This window comes from Lacerta agilis, chromosome 8, assembly GCF_009819535.1.
Source record: "Lacerta agilis isolate rLacAgi1 chromosome 8, rLacAgi1.pri, whole genome shotgun sequence".
Lineage (NCBI taxonomy): Eukaryota > Metazoa > Chordata > Lepidosauria > Squamata > Lacertidae > Lacerta > Lacerta agilis.
This window is the reverse complement of record NC_046319.1, coordinates 46,832,983-46,854,516: the sequence shown is the minus strand read 5'-3', so window position 1 is coordinate 46,854,516 and position 21,534 is coordinate 46,832,983. Positions and strand designations below refer to the sequence as shown.

Below are 21,534 nucleotides of genomic sequence, written 5' to 3'. Positions count from 1 at the left end.
CATGCCAGCCCTCCTCCAAGATAAACAGCTCAACCTTAACAACTCCTTGCTGGCAATAAAATGCCCAGATATAAAATACATTGGTCTTGATTTAAGGGGGCATGGGGGGGAGGGAAGAAACTTGTAATGTTTTCTCCTATTATTAAATAAAAGGAGGGCAGGCAGAGGCAATTTAGGAAAGCTTCTGTGGAAGATCCAGTTCCTATTACATGGATAATGTCTACAATGTAGGAGGATTGGTCTCCAAAAAACAAAGTGCCTCATCTGTGAAAAATGCCAAGCCTCCCCCCCTTTTTTTTTGGCTGTGCATCACTAAAATAATGCTCTCTTCCTCCTGAGTGACAGGAAGTTTCAAGGGAGGAACCACTGGTGGGGTCAGGTTCACAATGGAAACATATGCGTATTTTACTACAGGCCTGGTGCCAACAGTTGGCAAGGTGAGGCACTGTCCACGGGCCCTAGAAGGACCCTTCAATGACGTGACCTGGCTGCACCACCACTCACCATCTTCCCTCCTGAGTTCTCCTGGGTAGCTGTTTTAGCAGTGGGGCAGGGTGCTATTGCTTTTGAATGGGAACAGAGTTCAGTTCCCAACCACAGTAGCTGGCTGCCAGGCTGCCATTTTAATTTACCCAACATTCAATGCCCTGTATATATATATATATAAATCTCTGCCTCTAGTTCTATAAAATCTTTACATTTCATAAATCTACAGATAGATTGAATAATCAGAATTTTAAAAACGCCACAGAATTCCAGCCATTACTTGAAGAATACCATACACTAAAGAAAAAATTACAATCCTGGCAAATAATCTCAGTTTTGACTAGCAGAAGTGTTCTGCTGCCCAACTTTGTTTTGCATTAATCCCTAACTCAGTTTACAGAATATGAAGAGCTTACTTCCATTGCAATGAATGAAACCACTGATCCCTCAGGTAACTGTTTGCAGCCTACAATATAAAGAGAGAGAGAGAGAGAAAACCAATATAAATGCAAGCTTTAGATTCTACTAATGCTACACACCGTTAACCAAAGCACAAGCTAATCACTCACAGAGTTTTTAAAAGCTGGAAGCCACCACATCCTTTCATTTGGTTGAAACAATTACCCTTGCATATCCACTCCTGGATTTCTGCTAGCTTCAAAACATGTCCTTTGCGTGCAGGAAGGACTGTTCTCTAAAAGCTGAGAGGAAACAATTCCTGCTTTGCATGTGATCACTTTTAAAGCCAGCAGTTAAGTAAAGGCGGAACTGCAGCACCAGCCTTTGCAATACAGTAGTTGTAAAACACTTCCCAGGCCTTCCACGGCCACACTTACCCTTTCTAAAGAGCTGGCTACCATGAAATGCAGCTAATGCCCTTCTACCTCAACCCATAATGCTTCCAGTCCAATGGAGCATAATTGTTTCTCAGCTACAATTCCAAGTACAACAGCTGTGGCAGTAATAATGAGGCAGCACGTTGGGTTATATTCAATGACAGCCTGCTAGTCCTACTCAGCGAGGAGACCCATTGAAGCTAATGGACACAACTAAGATAGGTTTATCAACTTCAATAGGTCTATTCTGAGTAGAACTTGGGAACACTGCAAATGTTGGGAGTTAAATAGAAATGAAATAAAAAGTGCATCTATCGCAATTTAATTCAAACTTAAATATATGCTAAATAAGCACAGTGACTCTTCACACAAGTGCTAACACCACAATCATCTTAGCGTTGCTGAGTTTAGCAAACCACTGGCTCTATTAAGATGCACATAAGTAGAATTAAACTTACTGCATCTAAAATACATCAAATAATGAAAGCAAAGTGAGAACAGCAGCCAAGAAATCAGCAGCTATAAACCCCATCCTACTGCTTAAAAACAGTAAGGACTTGTCCAAACCAGAATATGCTATGTGTTTACAGCTGTTCGCATCCCCATTTAATTTGCACAGTCCACATGATGCTACCCTTAAACAACACAAAACTCTGTGCTTTTCCCCTGTAAATTTGGGTGTAGCCAATATTGGCCTAGTCAATGCCACAGTCCCTAAGGGAGATGCCCACAGCAAAAAGGAACTGAACAGGAGGGCTGGTGTGTGAGAGAGGAGGCAGGTGAAAAGACTGCCTGGGAGCACAGAGCAGCAGCCTTAGCACCCCCAGGATTGAGCTAGGTAGACGGAAAGTACAGAACAGATCTAGGGGTGACACAGCAGGAAATGTTAGCTCTCCAGGAACAGCTGACTCCAGGATCAGGAAGAGCGGGGCCCATGGTGGTAGTATCCTGGCTTGAAATGTGATGCAGGGAGAAGGAAACTGGTAAAGCACGATCACATCTTACAAATATTTAATTTGCGCTATCTCAACCATATGCAGTTGCAAGGCCTCGTGGTTGAAATCCTGCAAGTTAAATGCAAGCAAAACAGAAAGCTTAAAAGCTCTTTTTGTGCCGGGTTTTCCCAAGTATGGAAAGAGCTCTCTGCCCTTGCGTGGGGGTGGGCAAAGCCCACACACAGCGCAGGCTCTGGAAAGCTAGGGACGCTCACACAGGGACAGTTTGCGTGCGTACTCATTTTCCTGTATGCACAGAGCCCTTGGAACTGAACCCCTGCATAAGATGAAGCGGCTGTACTGTAGCTAACCTGATGCATCCCTGGGCCTGAGCGTTGTAGCAACCGACATCAGAGAAGTCTGTGGAGAAGTGGGCTGGCTTGTGCAGACTTGGTGGGAAGCAGACCAAGAGAGCCCGGCATGCTACAGGCCCTCTGACAGATGAGCCACACTGCTAGACTCCGCACTCCCCACCGTGCTGCAGCGTCAACCTCTGTTGACATCTGTATTACTCAAGAGGACTGCGAGGAATGGTTTGTGCATGGAATAAATTGTTACAAAGAACACAGTCGTCTTTACTACAGCACCCTTTGCGTAAACCATCCTAACAGTCGCAGTCTTCAACATCAACTAAAAGAGGGATGGGAGAGGGAGGGAAATCTGTTAGGAATCAGCAATACATTTTTGCACACAAGCTGCCTTTATTTTGGTGTGTGGCCTGTTTGCCACGTTAGCTGTAGCAACACTAATGTGGCTGTTTGTCCCACCACACACTAGATTAGAATGCGCAGACATCAGGCTTGTGGGATCTACATTTAGGCTTTCAGAACTCTGAGCACAGGGACTTGTCTTGAGTACCAGAACAGAATGGAGCTCCCAGTCCTTCCACACACAAAATTCCACTGCAGGTTAGCCCAAGCTTTCCTCACTTACACTGGAGATTTGTCCACCAGGGAAAAGAAGGCACTGCTCCTCCAACCTCAGTCTGCTCTCAGGCAGCCCCCCACTTGCCTGCCTGCCTTCTACAGTGGTGCCCCGCTAGACGAATGCCTCGCTAGGCGAAAAACTCGCTAGACGAATGGCATTCGTCAATGGGGCTGCCTCGCAAGACGAAAAAATCGCTCTACGAAGACACTAGAACGAATTATTTTCGTCTAGCAGGGCACCACTGTACTTACAACCAATCCAAGGGGTGGTACTTACAACCAATCCAAGGGGTGGTACTGGCTGTCAGCTTCCTCCTCTTTCTGTGTTGCCTTTGTAGAATTCAGCAGAGAGCAAGAAGGGGACAAAACCAGAATTAGCTGACTCTGCCTGTCATTAGCTCTGGTTTCCCTACTGATCTCCACAGCTCATTTCAGCAGTGTAATTTATTGCCATTGTCTGAAATCTACGCTGCTCTACTTTGAAATCATCCAAGAATCTGAGTTATATTCAGATCTACCTCCCTCCTACTCCTGCATTAAATTATGGACAAGTTTAATCTGTGCATGCTAAAAATTCCAAAGGGATGTGCAGCAATGAATGTATTCATTTTCTTCTTCTTCTATCATCATCATCATTTTCATCAGCATCAATATCTTAGGTTTCCACCTCTCCAGTATCCCCACCAATGTAATATTTCACCTGCCAGTTCCTACACTTGCCAATTCTGTGTTGGTTTGTATTTGTGACCTGCCTTAAGCTTGTTGGTAGCAAAGCAACACATTAAGAGAAAAAACAGAAGTCTTCAATTTTAAAAATGCCCAAAGCAATGTCTGATCATGAACTGTATGCAATTATTATTCTGTTTTGCCTATGAAACCTGAAAAACTACAGAAAGGAAAAAACCAAACTTTCAAGAGCAAGAAATAGACCCCTATATTTAGCAAACTATGCATCTCCTCTGACCTGTTTGCTTGGGCAAGCCGTGGTGCACTAACAGGTTTTGCACAACCCTTGTAATATATTACTGTAAAGGATATTTACTATGCAAAGGGAGGAAATTCTGAAAGGTGGATATCAGGACTAGAACCTAAAATAGAAAACAGGAGCAGAAATAAGGGGACACAGAGATGAAGGGACATGCACGTAACTGTATTCCTTATCTAGATAAACCTTTCCTCTGAATTTACCCCGGAAGATTCTTTTGACAAAATAATAAATAAATAAACAAAACTGCCATGCTGTTCAAAAACCGATGAGCTGCGTATTATCTGCAGCTATTGTTATGCTTATCAGGAATTTATGTTCTGTTTGTTTTTCCTTCTGGGTATACTTGATTAACAGGAATAGACTTTAAAAAAATAGCAACACCATAGGGTATACCGGTAACTCAGCCAAATTTAGAACCCAGTTTAAGCAAACACCCAAAGGGGGGAAACTGCAGGTTTGGTTTCTTTAAGCTCAGTTTTCTTCCTAAACAGCCCTGAAGCAAAAAGGTAAGTTGAATAACAACAACAACAATCACAACAACAAATCCTTAACATTTATGCAGCTTTTCAAGTGTTCAAAATGAACCATATTTTATATATATATATATATATATATATATATATATATATATATATATATATATACACACACACACACACACACACACACATACACACACACACACACACACACACACACACACACACACACACACACACACACACACAAATCTACAACAACCCAGCATGGTAAGTCGGATGTGTTAGGCCTATACTGCAAATATGATGCACACTCATCTCAGAATAGCCATACATATGTGACTATTTTCCATGTCACAGGCACTTCCTCACTGCAAGTTTCTACCTCCCTGTGCAAGGTACATTTGATAGTGAGAGGTGTATTTTACATAGCCTTAGGAACCTAGGAAGTTGCCTTAATAGCTAGTCATACCTTTGGTCTTTCCAGCTCAGTGTTCTCTAACTGGCAGTGGTTCTCTTGGCTTTCAGAAAGGGAACATTCCCAGTCCTAGCTAGAAATGCTGCAGATTAAATTTAGGACCATCTGCATGTAAAGCAGATGCTCTACCATGGAGATACCACCCTTCCCGGGAGTCAGAACCCACCCCTAATACAATGTAAACTCTCTATGTAATGGAATGTCATGTGGCATTTGTGGGGTCCATGGAGCAGCTCCCCCACCTTGCCAAGGCCTCTTATATATGGGGAAAGGGTGCTATGACAGGAATGGCTGAAGAAGAGAGAAGATTAGAGTTCTGTTGCACTCAGGTCCTACTTAGGAGCTTATGCAACAGGCATCTGACTGGCTACTCTGAGAACAGGATGTGGGACAAGATGGGCCTTTAGCAATCCAGTAGCCAAGTTCTTCTTAAGCTCTTACTGAGTAAGGAGTAAAGGTGGCTGGTTCCCTTTGAGCTAGAGGGCCCAGTTCTCAGGAGTAATAGACTGCTGGGGACAAAGTGCTTACCTGTGAGCAAGGCAAGGGAGGCAAGAAGTGGATATGACTAGAAACTTGCATGTGAAGGGCAAAGGGAGGAGGTGATCAAAGAGAACTGAGGCCCTCTCTGATCAACAGAGATCAGTAACACAATGTGGAGAAGGAACAACACCAAACCTCTGAGGTTAATGTTCCTGAGATCATTTTAGACCTAGACTTGTGCCTAAGCTTCAATAGCAAAGCAAATTCTATCAAGCCAGACTATTGGTTCATCTAGGTCAGGCATAGGCAACCTTGGCCCACCAGATGTTTTGGGACTGCAATTCCCATAATCCCTGATCACTAGTCCTGTTAGCTAGGGATCTTGGGAGTTGTAGTCCCAAAACATCTGGCGGGCCGAGGTTGCCTATGCCTGATCTAGGTCATTAATACCTGCACTGACTAGCAGCGACTTACCAGGGTTTCAGGCAGGAGTCATTTTCCCAGCCCTACCTGGAGATGCTAAGGATTGAACCTGGGAACATTTGCATGCTAAGCAGATGCTCTACCATGAGCTATGCTTCTTCCTCAAAAAAGATTTTGTCACTTTTTTAAAAAACAACAACAACAACACTGCAATAGCCTAGTCTGAATCTTAAGTCTGATGTTTGTATTGTGTTGCTACATCTTTAAATACAAATGGATTTCTTAAAAAATTGACCTCCCAAATGTTTTAACGCCACTATGTGTTAATCAGGCCACATGGACACAACTAACTTAGGCCCATTAATTTTAATGGGTCTACTCTGAGTAGAAATCAGTTGGCTTCAACCCAAAGCTTCTCTTTCTCTATCTCAGGGGTGAACCTCTTCCACCCCAAGGGCTTCATTCCCTTCCCAGGAACCTTCTGCAGTTGACATGACAATGGTGAGCAGAGCCAGAGGCAACAGTGCCAAGAGCAAGGCATGAAAATTGTACCTCAAAGGCCAGAAAGAAAGACCTGGAGGGCCTGAGGCTCCCGATTCTTGAGATACATAGTGCATACACACTGTGAAGTGTAGAGGAACACAGAATTCTGACCTGACGTCCAGAGTTTCACCCTTACCTTCCATTTTGCCACAGAGAAAGAGAAGCTGTTGCGTTCCTTGTCTAACATACCTTTGCCTAATTACCTTCTTCAATGTGTCATGGCTTAAATATAGCTTTTCCATCTGAATTCCCCAAGTAATTGGCTTCTATTTTAGTGTTCTACTCCTGGCTTGCCGAGCACCGAGATTCTATCCAGCAGAACCCACTTGCAAAGGGAAAACCCATTCTTTTAGCTGCATCCGCAGACGGTCACGCATCACAGATCCAGACGCAACAGCTCTGAGTGAAAACACACGGGAGCAATTGTGTCTGTGCTGCGACGCCAGCTATTCTGTATGGGAGCCCCATTCAGCCTCTGCTAGAGGAGTCCAACATAAACATTCCTGGCAGCCCAGAATCCATTCAGTTCCATTATCGGTGCTGATGAAACAATATTATGACCTCAGGTCCCCAAGAGGAAAACATCTGAGCAAATCATTCCTTTTCTGATGCCCATTTCTCACGACTGCTATTAATTTGCTTTCAGAACAACAGCAACAAAACACAGCAGTCCGCAGCAGATAAAAATCTACCAGGCCTGCCAAACTCCCTTTATACTTGGCCAGAGGCTTTGAATTAAAGGTTGTTTTATCATTTTTCACCATAAACAGTCCCCTCCTTATCCCAACAACTCCCCTAAAAAAAAAAATCAAACTAGGGGGGAAAATGAGAATGCAGAAGGATAAGGATTTTTTTTAAGTGTGAAATCATTATATAATCATTTTTTAAAAGTTATTTCCAAGTTATTCTGGAAATAACTTGGAGCAGATCTGGAATTTTAATTCTTCACTACAATTGATATGTGAATGGTATTGAATGAGATGTTAAGAACTTACTGGTAAGAGCTCTGCAGGATCAGGCCAGTGGCCCATCTAATCCAGCATCATCTTCTCACAGTGGCCAATCAGAGATGGCTATGGGGTAAGCTTACAAGCCAGACCTGAGCACAAGAGCAGTCTCCCCTCCTTCAATTTCCAGTGACTGTTCTTCATAAGCAGGGGTCGGCAAACTAAGGCCCATGGGCCAGGTCATGCCCAATTGCCTTCTGGATCCAGCCCGCGGACGGTCCAGGAATCGCTGTGTGGATTGGCGTGAATCTGATTCTGATTGGGCTGCGCCATTCCGCCTCACACACACACTGCGGTGGCGCCTCCTCCCTCCCGCCTCCTGGCTTCTCCCTGCCCTGCCTAGAGGAGGAAGAGGGCTGGGCTTTGTTGAGCTACAGTTGGCTGAGCGCCATTTTAAGCAGCCCCACTCTGGAGCCAGCCTTTTCGCACCGCTCATCATCCCGCTGCCGCTGCCACCGCTACCCGCCCGCCCCCTGCATTTTAACATCTCGAAAGAAACATTTACATAATACCATATAATCCATGACTTCCCTTGTTCCCCTTCCCTGGTTCATTTATTTAACTATTATTCCTGCATATTTTGCTATGTCCATTTTTGTCAGCTCTCCAATTTTACATCTTATTAGTTAAACTGTTGAATTTATCTTAATGTTACCAGCATTTTCAAATGTGTACAGTTATTTTCCATATAATCAGCAAAGATTTCCATTCCTCTTTAAATGAATATTCTTCTTGTTCTCTTAATTACAGTGGTACCCCGTGTTACGTACACGATCCATTCCGGGTCGCGCCACAAGAACAAATGAAAGAAAAAAAGAAAAAACCCAGAAGTTTGTAGGTTTTTGCGCTTGTACGTATGTGCTTCTGCGCACCCGCGCATCGCGCGCACTCTGTGGAGGATTTCCAGGTCGCGCAGGTGCGTAACTCGAACGTACGCAACACGGAGCGTACGCAACACAAGGTATGACTGTATTCGTTAAACCCGCTAGTTCCGTATATACTATCAATTTAAGTTGCTAATCCTCCTTACTCAGGACCACTCTCACTTTCAATTTTTGGGCTAACAGAACACGAGCTGCTATTGTTGCATACATAAATAAGTTTCTCTGATACCCTGGAACTTCCGACTGTACTATCCCTAACAAAAATGCCTCTGGCCTTTTTGGGAAAGTTGTTTTAAACAAATTTTTATCTCATTGTAAATAATTTCCCAATATTCTTTAACCTTTTTGCATACCCACCACATATGAAAAAAGTTCCCTCCCTTTCATTACATTTTCAACACAGATCTGATTCTGCTTTATACCTCTTAACCAATCTACTTGGTGTTAGATACCATCTATGAATCATGTTCATATAGTTCTTTTTGAAAGTATAGCATGCAGTAAATTTCAAATCATTCTTCCAAAGTTTCTCCTAAGATTTAGGTCTATGTTGTGCCCAGTGTGTCATTGAGGCTTTAACCAGCTCATCTTTTGTTTCCCATTCCAGTAGTAATTTATATATTTTAGACAATGGTTTATCCTTATTCTGTATTAACTCTCTTTCAAATTGTGAACTTTGGTCCCAAACCCCATATTTCTTATCCAATTTAAACATACTGTGTAACTGGTGGTATTGTAACCAATCTGTAACTTGGCTCCTTAAATCTTCCATTGGTTTCAATTTGGGTTCACTCCCTGTAAAGTCCAACAAGTCTCTATACGTGGCCCATTGTCTATCCATGTTGATTCTCTTAATTGTTATTGCTTCAATCGGGGATAACCATAAAGGTGTTTTTCTTTCTAACAAATTGTTATATTTCTCCCAGACTCAATACAGATTTCTCCTAATGACGTGGTTTATAAAACTTTTATAAATTTTAGCTTTCCCATACCAAAGACATGCATACCAGCCAAATTTTAAATCATGACCTTCCAAATCTAAAATGTGTGCATTTTCCAACACAGTCCATTCCCTTAACCAACACAAACAGGATGCCTCATAACATAAATGCAGGGCTAAACTTCCTTTTTCTTTTGTATATATCAATTTTTTTTGTTTAATTCATGGCTTTCCCCCCCCCCCTGCCAGACCAATTTAGAGGTATCTTTTTTCCATTCTTAGAGGCAGCTAATTAATCAGGATTGACTGGTATAAAAACAACATTTTTAGAAGTATATTCATTTTGATGGCTGAAATTCTGCCAAGTAGGGAAAGCTTCATTCTGTGGTCTGTGGACCAGTTACTGGCAGGAGGGCATCCCCACCTGGCCCACAGCTTCCCCACCTGGCCCTGCCCTTGCTCAGCAATGAGGCCTGGGGGGAAAAATTCCAGAGAGTCCAATGGAAGGATTTCTGCAAGGGTAATTGCTGCACAGTCTTCTTGGAGACTGCAGATGGGCAGGAAAAGCAAAAGTCTGTGTGAATGAATAGGTGTATGTGTGCTTGCGTGCAAGAGAGAGTGACTAGAGTGTGTGGAGGGGGGGGAGGAATGGATGTGTGTCTTGTGTATGAAACAGATGTGTAGATGTATATGAATATATGGATATGTACTGTGTAAGGGATGGGGTGCATGTCCCAATGTTCACCTTCACACTACAAAGACGTTAGGTTGGCCTCAACTAGGGCCAGGGCCTTCTCAATATTGGCCCCGACTTGGTGGAACAGCCTATCACGGGAGACCAGGGCCCTGCGGGATTTGGCATCTTTCCGCAGGGCCTGCAAGACGGAGCTGTTCCACCTGGCCTTTGGGTTGGTTTCTGTTTAATATTTATGCTTCATCTTTTATTGGTGGGTTATTTTGAAATTGAGACCTGCAGTTTTAATTGAATTTTAAATTTGTATTTTAATCTGTTATTTTAAATTGATCGTTTTTATGTTTTTTGTTGTGATTTTAATTGATGTTAGCCGCCCTGAGCCCGGTTCTCTGGCTGGGAAGGGCGGGGTATAAATAAAATTATTATTATTATTATTATATTATTATACCCTCTCCATCAATTTAGGAATTCAAACTGAATGGTCGAAACCATCTCTGTTTAATGGCAAACTCTTTTCTCCACCAGCCACAGATAGATGTTTACTTGGTACTATTATCTCAGGGCAACCAAAATCTTCCCCAAAGGGTCAAAAAGCTTTCTCATCCTGGCACAAATCTGTTAGTAAATAACAAAAGCCAATCACAGGCAATGATCATCAGTTCATCCTCGCGTTCACCAAACAGAGAAATTGAATTCAGTACTGGAAAGCAGGGAGCAGGGTTTGTTTTTGTTTTGTTTTTTTGCGGTTACTGTACCTGCAACAAGACTGTGCCTCCAGGGATCGTGAGCTGTAAACAATACTTAGGGGCATTCTCCCAAGAGAGCAGCTGTACATCTTCAATTGAGCTGTAGGAAATTGAGTTTTCCATGTACCCGGTTGGCTGCAGGAAAAACAAATGAGATAAAAGAGATTTAGCTTAGCACATCAAGAAGAAGAAGAAGAAGAAGAAGAAGAAGAAGAAGAAGAAGAAGTAGTTCTCACTAAGGGTTTAGTCATGAAAAATACAGTTCTTTGCAAGAAACCATTTGCCCAAATCAATGTGATAGAGAAACATAAGAAAGGGTTTATGAAGTATTCTACTATTTTATATTTGTTGGGGGAGGGGATGAACAAAGTTGCCCCCATCTGCGCTAACTAAGCAACAAACACAGACATACATACATGCTAAGTTTAGGTAAGGGTAGCACTGGTGAAGCAACACAGCCTGTCTTCATTTACAAGCAGGGTATGAAAAAACAGGAAGTGCTAAGAAATCAATGATTTCTTACAAGTATGAATCTTAGCAATATTTAAAATGCCCCAAGACTCACAAACAAATCTTGAATCTCAAAAGGATCTCTTCCCTCCTGTTTTTGTTCCGCCATTACAAAGCAGCAGGATCAAACACATACCAGATAGCCAAACATTAAAGTTGTCAGCAATTCTTAGGCCTCCGAAGACGAATCCCACCCACTTGGCAGAGATCGGCATTTGCACATGTGGCAGGCAGCTTCACAATTTATATAGGGAAGCCAAGGCAGCCCAGGTGCAAGCTGCAGCCCCTTCTCCATCAGTGCAAACCTCCACTCCCTGCAGGGGTCTCCATGACATCTTTGCAAGCAGGTGTGAGTCACAATTGTTAAAAATAAAATGCAGGTTACAGTTAACCATAAAAGTAGGACCTTGGTGTGCAAGCAAGCCTTGGCTCAGGAAGGTAGTAAGAAATGCAGTTACCTTCCAAATTCCTCCAATGTATACATACGGTTGCCATCACACTGCCCAGGGATGCCCATGTGCCCTCAGAGGCCTTCCCTGGTGCCCACAGGGTCCCATCCCCCACCAAGGTTAATTCCACCCCAATACACTCTCCACAATAGCCTTGGAAAAAAACTTTCCCCACCAACCATAGTCAGCACCAGCTAGACATACCTATCCTGTGAGAAACTCACCAACCAAAAGCTATAGTGTTCGACACCATTCTAACTCCAGGCAGAAATCCTGCAGCAGAATAAGGTGACAGGATCTTGAAGTGTGTAAGATGGACTGTGCAACAGGTGGGAGATGTCACTGCTTAATGAAACAGTTTCCTTGGAAACAAAAAGCTAGCAAACCAGGATGAAAAGTTATAGCCTAGTCAACTGGAAACTGTAGTGTAAAAATCCAGAGGGCACCAGGCTGCGCTATGTTGTCATGGCATGCATAGAAAATCCCTGCTGCAATACAGTGGTACCTCGGGTTACAGACGCTTCAGGTTACAGACTCTGCTAACCCAGAAATAGTACCTCGGATTAAGAACTTTGCTTCAGGATGAGAACAGAAATAGCACGGCGGCAGCGGGAAGCCCCATTAGCTAAAGTGGTACCTCAGGTTAAGAACAGTTTCAGGTTAAGAACGGACCTCCAGAACAAATTAAGTTCTTAACCTGAGGTACCACTATACCACTGATATTTAAAGACACACAACACAGTATCATATTTTTACTTTTGAGAGGCTGTGGTAGTTTTTAGTTTGGGGGCGGGTTTTTTTTGTTTTTCTGCAATCACATAATTTCTTCCTGGCTTGAGAACCTCTTAAGTGGTATTTCCTAAATAATATTTTTGTGTTATAATTTCCGTATTTGCACACAGTGTATGGGGGGGGGAGTGGGGACACACACCTTATTTTCCCCACTTCCTTCAAACAAAGGCAACTGTTTTGCAGGAAGCTGGATAACCTTCTGTTTATTCATTTACCCACAATATCATTCCACACTCGCGACTGAAGTCTCAGGGGTTTCTCCTGATAACCCACGTCATATACAACCTGCTAGAGAGCAATTATCTCGTTCTCACAGGAAGCCAGAGACCCAAGATCCTTTGGTGATCAACGGTTGCAACATTATGAACACTGAAGAATATAAAAGCAGCATGCTTAGGGTCTGCTTTGCTCAGGAGATGTTATCTAAAAACATAAGAGCACCAGGAGGCAATAAATACCAGTGGAACATTTCTGGGAGGGGGAGCGTTTTTCCTTTAGTCTAATGAGTGCCTCAAATGTTACCCACTCTCTCAAACTTTAAAAAGTAATTTAGGCTGCCAGGATTTTGATGAACAAGTTGGTCCCAAGACTGCAAAGTCCATATAGAATGCTCAAGATGAGAAGTGATTTGCATTTGCAGTATTTAGAAAACAAAGGAGATACCGTATATGCTTCAGTCTAGCTGGCTTAAACTGCCATCTCTGATGCATTTTCATTGGGTCCCATAGAGACCATGATGAAAAACACAGGGAAACTGGAGTTTCCTTATAGGCTTCAACTGTGAGGTGACATGGCAGGTTGTTTCGTTTGTTTGATTGTTTGTTTGCCTACTTATTGCAGGCACTTTACTGCTCCCCTACTATTTTGCTGCTGCGCTGCCCTGAGCCAAACTTTGGTTTGGCTCATCATTTATCCCTCCCAAACAAACCATAAGATGTAAACCACAGAACAAACCTATGGGTTGAATCTCATGCTAGTCCTACTCAAGAGTAGACCCACTTAACTTAATAGACATGTCTAACTTAATTCCAGTGCGTCTACAGACCTCTCAGATTCAAGAACAAAACCACCTTCAATGCACACACACACAACCCTTCAATAAGGGACATGAGTAGTGATTCAAACCACTCTCCCATTCCTATGTACTTGTTGAGCAGTGCTCAAGATGGATCCTGTGCCAGAAACAGTTTGAGCTAAAGGAAAACCTGTGGATGTGAATCAAGCACAAACTAGTTCTGATGCCTAGGAATGGCACTGCCAATCAGCATGAATCATTGTGCTTTCATAAACAAGCAATCCAGGCAGTAAGCAGTTAGTGTGTGTGTGTGTGCTTTCCTTAAGAAGATGCAACAAATGAAAAAGCCACTGTACACGTATGAGCTTTCGGGACACCCCTCACCAAAACGTATCTACTGAACAACAAAAACTCTGCAGGGCTAAGAAACTACAAAAGGTAATAGAATGAAAGAGGTAGAAGGGAGCTTCCAGACCATTTGCTACACACAGAAAATGCAGAACACTCCTAACAAATGGGCTTATCCAGCTTCTGCTTGAAGACTTCCAATGAAGGAGAGCAAAAGACAGTGTAAAATTTTAAGGGAGTTTCCCACTCACAAGATTAACTGACAGCTAGTGTGCTATGATGAGCAGGCTGTCAACCTGCAACTGAATTCTGGGTTCATATCTCAGCCATAAAGCTTACTAGGTGGTCTTGCCCAAGTCTCAGTCTCTGTCTCCCCCCCTCCCTCCCTCTCTCTCTCTCACACACACACACTTACACTTTATGCACTTTAACCACTGAGAAATGGCCTCCTTCCTAACGTATTTTCCACATAATGTTTAGTTTAGTTAACTGTGTTTGTTTGTTTTTTTAAAAAAAGAAACACTTGCATTTCTTTCAGTTTCAGAAAGATTTATAAATTGTTGACATATAAATCTTTGTTGCTTTGAGGCCAAGGGATGTCTTTGGCTCATGACAACCACAATGCCAAAAGATTGCATAAATCATAGACTTGGAATCTGTGTGATGTGCTTGGTACCCAAGTGGAACAGCCAGCCTCTTTTTTTCCTTAGAATTATTCCAGGAGGTGGCAACAGTATAGAGTGTTACACAGCAATTCTGTCCAGTTGTTTCCATGGAAAGTTAAAGAAATGAAGGGAAAAAACAGGATATCTGATATGAACGAGTCCTCCACAGTAGTGATTTCAACCTTTCCATATCAATTACCTGCTTCTAACTCCACCCGGAACCCAAATTTATGTATGTATGTATGTATGTATATCTATCTATCTTGCTCTCCAAACACACACACAGTCTCACATACAGATAGATAGATATTCAGTGCTCTCTTTTTTGATAAAAAATGAGGTACTAGTACAGTACTCCTTTCCTGATCGAAGTTCTATGGGTGGCAGCACAAGATGGCTGCCAGGGAGAAGCAAAAAAAGAATTATATATACAAGAGGTGACCATTTTTGTGGGCGGCTTCCGTTCCTGGCTCATGTGCATGTCAGTGGAGCATGCCTAAGCCCACCCCAACCCATTACACCCCAACCCCATTGTGCCCTCATCCAGATCCAAAAGGGCCCATGTGTTAATTGGATGTGCACAAAATGGTTGCCACCTGTAATTATATCTCTCTGCTGGTCTACAAATCTTGTTCTCTCTCTGTCTCTTCTCAGTCTTCCATTTATTAATTTGAAGTATTTATAGCCTGCCCTGAAACAAAAGTCCTAAGCATGGACCACAACAAGAAATAAAACAATATTTAAAATTCAGTTAACAACAAATGTATAAATACAGAACAAGAAGAGCTGCAAGGATTAAAAGAGAAAGACACTGTAAAAGGCCTTGTATATTTAAAAAAATACTGTATTTTAAAATATATTTTTTTAAAAAAAAAAATTAAACACGTTAAAAAAAATTAATTAATTAAAAACACTATTGGGTTAGGTGTAAGGCATGGCAACTTGCCCAAGACCATCCAGAGAATTTCATGGTCTCCCCAATCCAAATCCAATGCTGTAGCACTAAGACAGGGAATCTCAGGCTTGTGGATAAATGTGGCCTTCTAGGCTTCTCTCTATTTTGCCTTCAGGACTCTTCCCAAGCCATGCTGTTTTCCAGGACACACCTCTGTACCTCCTCAGGCCCTGCTCCCCATCCTCCTCAAGTGCTTTTGCCTAGCTGTTATGCTTTGCTGAATGGAGAGGTGTGCTTACGCAGAAACCTCTGGTTTTTGCATGGCTGGAAAGTAGCTACTGTACACATGCATTACTCTGCCCACTTTTGCCCCTGGTGCCAGCCACCCTTGGCATGTGGCCCCTGGAAGGTTGCTCCAGAGGGCCCTCAGGCTGAAAAGGGTCCCCCAACCCGTGCCCTAATGGCTCCTGTGACCACACTGGTTTTTAAGAAGAGCTGAATAGAAACAAAGACATTCCTGGAAAAACCAAGATCTCCGGAAATTCAATATTGAATTAAGAGATCGAAATCATACCCATCACATTTAAAGTGGCTACAAATGGACTTCCGGCTGGCGACGCCATAGCGGGTGGTCGGGGCTGCTTCGGCTGCGAGGCGCCCGATCCATCCCGGGGGTTAGGAGCCCCGCAACCGCAAAGCGGGGCTCCGGTTGGGGTGCGGGAAGAGCGTCCCGCACCCTGGGCTCCCCGGCTGCGCCCACGGAGGCTCCGAACCCTTCCCTTGCCCCCCCTGTAAAGGGGGAGTGGGGGTGAAGGGACAACGGAGCCGGGCTTACGGGGATATGCCCCAACCGGGATGCAAATGCGGCGACAAAGCCCGCGGTGAGCGTCTTAGTTCTACCTTTGAAGAATGGAGCCAAAGGAACCCGGTGGTCGTGAGTAATTAATTTGACCAGGAACTGAGCTTTTGGAACGATCCGGGGGGAAGGAGAAAGGCAGCCTGCCTTCTTCCCTTCGAGTTAAAGAAGCTAACCAATCTGAGTAACTGCTGCTACAGAACTGTTTCAATGTACTTAAAATTGATACATGAGACTGGCAAACTTTTTTCTTGGGAAGTAAATTAGTGGAAAATATCTCCATTTAAAGTTGCGGTATCTGCGCTCCAGTTTAGGAAAATGGCGACGAACAGAGAGGCAGGAGTAGAAATCTGATACCCACTTCCTCCCCCTCTACCAGTATGCTGGGCTTCGTCCTTGAACTGGTACTGAACTCTGGACTAACGGACGAACAGAGGCTCACTGCTTTGAAGGTGGAACTGCTGTACAGGAAAGTCAAAGTCTTGTGTGGGGGTCTGAAAGAGAACCAATTGCCCACAGAGGAGGCTTTTAAAACTTTTAACACTTTGGAAGAAGGTCTTGCCAAAGAGCTGAGAGGATGTCTGGAAAGATGGAGAGAAATGAGTGAGCTACTTCGGAGAAGAAACTCGCCTTTTGGGGGTGGCAGTCCCAAGGCGACGGTAAGATTTGTTATATCCAGTCCCCGAGGTGTGAGCTCGGGGGCCAGGGACAGAGAATTATGGTTTTTACAAGAAGAAAAGGAATGTTACAAAGAACCGGAGAAGCTGAGAGACGACGAGATGGACATCCTGGAGCTCGTGGCAAGGAGAGTTTTGGATTGTGCCTGGATCTGTGGACGCTTGGAGAGGGAAGCTGCAGGGAAACTCAGTGTTGATGCCACCAGGAGAAGAATAATGGACAGAGGGGGTGTGGGGTGAAATACTAAGTAAAATTTGAAGTAGCCTGTCATGGAATTTTGAAATGGGAGGGTGAATACTGTCAACAATCTTTCTGTTTTATTTTTTGTTTGAATATGAAAGGAGATATTTTGAGTTACTATGTTATTAGCAGCAGTTTAAAGGATAGAAGAGATAGATATGATATAAATGATTGGTGAAGATTTTAATGGAAGAAGAATTATGATGAGATATTACTACGATGATGCATTGTTAGTTAAATGTTGAATATATAATTGTGTGTAACTATATAATTGAATTTGAATTTCAGGAGAAACGGTTATAAAATAGATTAAGGATATGAACTCGAAGGAGAAAGGGCAGGGGAAGTCAATGGTCAAGATATGGAAATAGAAATTTTCTTTTTAAAGAAAAGATGCAACAAGAAAACTTGACACTGTTTGTATTTGTTTTATCAGTGTATTTGTTTTGTATTTGTTTAATTGTAGGTGTGGGTGTGGGTATATGCTGTTATAAGAAAAGGGTCAATAAATTCTTATAAAAAAAAAAAATAAAGTGGCTACAAATGTGCATGTCTATTCCACCATAAAGCCCAGGAAACCCCAGTTAATTACATAGCCATGTCCACAAGTGGGATATGTGTCTGTGTAACTTCCTGAACCAGTAGGTCTGGAAGGAATGTAGCAGTTAAGGTGCTTTAAAACTATACAGAAAGGTGGAATTTGATACACATATTGTCCAAGTCATCCTGTACTCTGGGGTAGCCAACATGGTGCCCCCCCCATGCTTTTGGACTGGAACTCCCAACATCCCTGACCATTTGCCAATGGTGTTTCAAATATATGCAATTTCACTTAAATGTGCAGTGCCTTGAAACGTAACCCCTGCGTAAATTGGAAGTTGCCTGTACACCTGTTTAATATTTTAGCTCCATCTTTCAAAAGAAAAAAAGGGCTTAAGTTTATTGCTGATTGTTATAGACTACCTTTGGCCTATGTTTTTCAAGCAGAGGGCCTTCTCAGTAGTGGCGTCCGCCCTGTGGAATGTCCTCCCATCAGATGTCAAGGAAATAAACAACTATCTGACTTTTAGAAGACATTTGAAAGCAGCCCTGTTTAAGGAAGTTTTAATGTCTGATGTTTTATTGCATTATTATTATTATTATTATTATTATTATTATTATTATTATTATTATTAATTCTGTTGTGAGCCGCCCAGAGTGGCAAGGGAAACCCAGCCAGGTGGGCGGAGTATAAATAATAAATTATTATTATAATATCATCACCATCATTTTATCATTTATACCCCACCCATCTGACTGAGTTTCCCCAGCCACTGTGGGCGGCTTCCAACATATATCAAAACATAATAAAGCATTAAAGATTTTTAAATTTCCCAATCACCACACCATACTTGTGGGCTTTATAGGCTGCCAAGGCTGCTGTAATTCCATGTACAGTATCACGTTGGGGGGCTGGGTCTGAATATATTGGAGCTATATTCAAGCTACTATTCTGTATCTATTTGATTTGTATCTTCCCCTCTCCTCTTGCTGATCTTAGTCATAGTTTCCCCATGACTGGTTCGGATACTAAGGAAGCTGAGCTGTTTGTTCAAGGGTCTAGAAGATCACTGCATCACAGAATGTCTGCCCCACGCAGGAGTTGAAAGAAAATAAAAATATATAGACAAGGAAATGGGACAGCCAGTCCCAGAAATGTGTAAGTTCAGAAATACAGATGATGCAAAAGGATTTCAACCTGATGTTGTAAGAATTCTTTCAAGTGGAGAAACTCTATGACCGTGAGCATTGATGATGCAAACAATTATTGGATCCAGACTAACTCACTTTCACTTAGTTCCAAATGAACTCAATGGGGCTTCAGCTAAGCCATGGCTGACTTGTCCCATTAATTTCAATGGGGCCTAAGTTCAACGGGCTTAGCCATTTTCCAACCCAATTCCTGTAGGCGCAATAGGGCTAACATTAACAGCTGTGGATAAAACTCACCGACCTCAGTGAATTAGTCTAATCTCTTGTGAAGTCATCTGTACCATCTGGCCATCACAACATTTAGTGTTAGTATGTTCCAGAAGACAATAATGTATTGAATATAGGAGGACACTCCCAACCCCGCTGAATCTCTTGCACATCAGTTTTGCCAGATGTTCATGAGTTATTAGGCATTACGGGGGCAGGGGGAGCCTCCCTTGCCCATTTCCTTTAATATTGTGTCTATTACAGTATAAGCCTGCAGGCAAGCTCTGCCTTATGCCAAGGGATAGGCAATTTCACACACAGACACACCAATGTTATTGGACGACAACTTCCACCATTGTTGAACAATGGCCATACCAGTTGGGGCTGATACAGTCCAAAAACACCAGGGCCTGGCATTCCTTCTGCTGCCTCCTTCACCAGAACGAAGCAGACAGGCAGCTTGGAAATCCAACCTCCATTGTCCTGATGGAGCCAGCTGGCCCATTTTGTTCACTTTCATCTCTATATACCAGCCTCATACCTTTTTTAGGTGCTTTATAAGGTGGTAACTGTCATCAGGAAAAATTACCTAGAATATCCCTCACAGAGGTAGTGCCTTGCCAAAGCCCTGTATTCCCAGGGAAAGAAAACAAGGGAGCGGGAGAGGGGGGGGAGAGAAAGACAGCTCTTTATCCTCACTCTCAAATTGTACAGTAACAAGAGGAGCGAAAACAAACAGAGAGTTAGGCTTGATTCCCATGGCGACAAAGAGCTATTTCATCTGCTTTGTACTTGGGGGCTTCTGTGGCAACAAATGCAAAAAAAAGCTGAGGCCAGCAAACCTTTGCTTGCTTGGGAGTCATCTGCCTTAATATATTCCCGGGTGAAAAGGGGATATGAAATATGGAATGCCACCCTTATTTTCATTCCTTGCAAAACTGACAAAAGCCGAGGATTAGGCATGGGGAAATAGGTTGCTTTTGCTTCCTCTGTTTCTCATATAAATGGTTTGATTCTGAGAAGGGAGTTAAATTCAGTTCTCCACACTTCTGCATCAGTTTTGAGATTATTATTATTATTATTACTCAAAGTCCTCATGAAAATTTATCAGTCAATATACACATTTTTGCAAAGCAATTTCCCCTAATATAATGCATTTTTAATGTTGTTTCCACTACTATATGCATGTACAGTATATGCACACTTTACCCTAGTGTATGCATTACTTGACCAGAAATTTGCTATGCAAAATTAAGAGAAGTGTGAATTTGGAAGGATGGCTATGTTTCAGTTCTTGTATTGCATCAGAAAGTGTGAATTAAGTAGGTTGGTCTTTATTTATTAACTGAATTGAATCCCCACCCCAATCCCTAGCTGAGCCCAATGTTGGGGCCAGGTGGCTAATTCAATACCAAGGGTTGCCAATGTGCCCCCCCCATGTTGTTAGACATTAGCTCTCATAAGACCCAGCTAGCATGGGTGTCTGTAAAGGATCATGGGAGCGATATCTGGACAGCACCCCATTGGCTACCCCTGATCTACACCATTCTACATTCGGTGATCAAAACTGCAGCTGCTCTTTTGAATGCTTGGAAACAAAACTTTGGGGCTCTTGAGTTTTTGTGGTGTGGAAGAACAGAAACTGAATCTTACACCTCTTGCCACAGTGTTCTAAATGTTTTGATTCTGAGGAGGAGGAGGAGGAGGAGGAGGAGAAAAACCCCTACATTTTGGAGAAAAGATGTGTACAACAATGTCCTAAATCTGCTTCCAACCCTGCCCTACAAATTTGAAATTGTAATTGCAAATCAATTCCAGTGGCATATGTTGCCAGAAATCATTTCTGGTTCTTCTGCTTGCCTAACACATATTTTATTTATTTCATCACATTGCTGCATTTCCTGGAAATGAGTTCAAGGTGATGAGGTTATTCCGTGTTTATCCTCACATCACCCCTGCGAGGTAGGCTATGTTGACAGCCAGTTGTCCAAGGCCAAAAAGCAAGCTCCATTTATCTATATTTCTGTTCTTGTATGCTGCTTTTCGTCAGATGCCTGAAGTAAGCCAATACTGCTCCTCCTGTTCTCTCCTTCCCCTCTCTACTTGTAATATTTTGCTGTTGCTAATGCAGCAAACCTCTCATCCCCTATGCCTTGCTATGAGGAATGGAATGAGGTTCCTTTCTCAGAGTGAGGCATTTAGAAGAGGAAGCCTGGGAAGAT

General features: G+C 42.8%; 1 protein-coding gene across 1 annotated transcript in view; it reads right to left on the bottom strand.

Annotated features, from left to right (window-relative positions):
* The window catches only part of CMIP (c-Maf inducing protein), a 151,829-nt gene that overhangs the window by 48,413 nt on the left and 81,882 nt on the right, over positions 1-21,534 (bottom strand). The window contains 2 exon segments of the mRNA XM_033157201.1: positions 904-952; positions 10,915-11,040. Coding sequence (XP_033013092.1) covers positions 904-952; positions 10,915-11,040 — 175 coding nt within the window.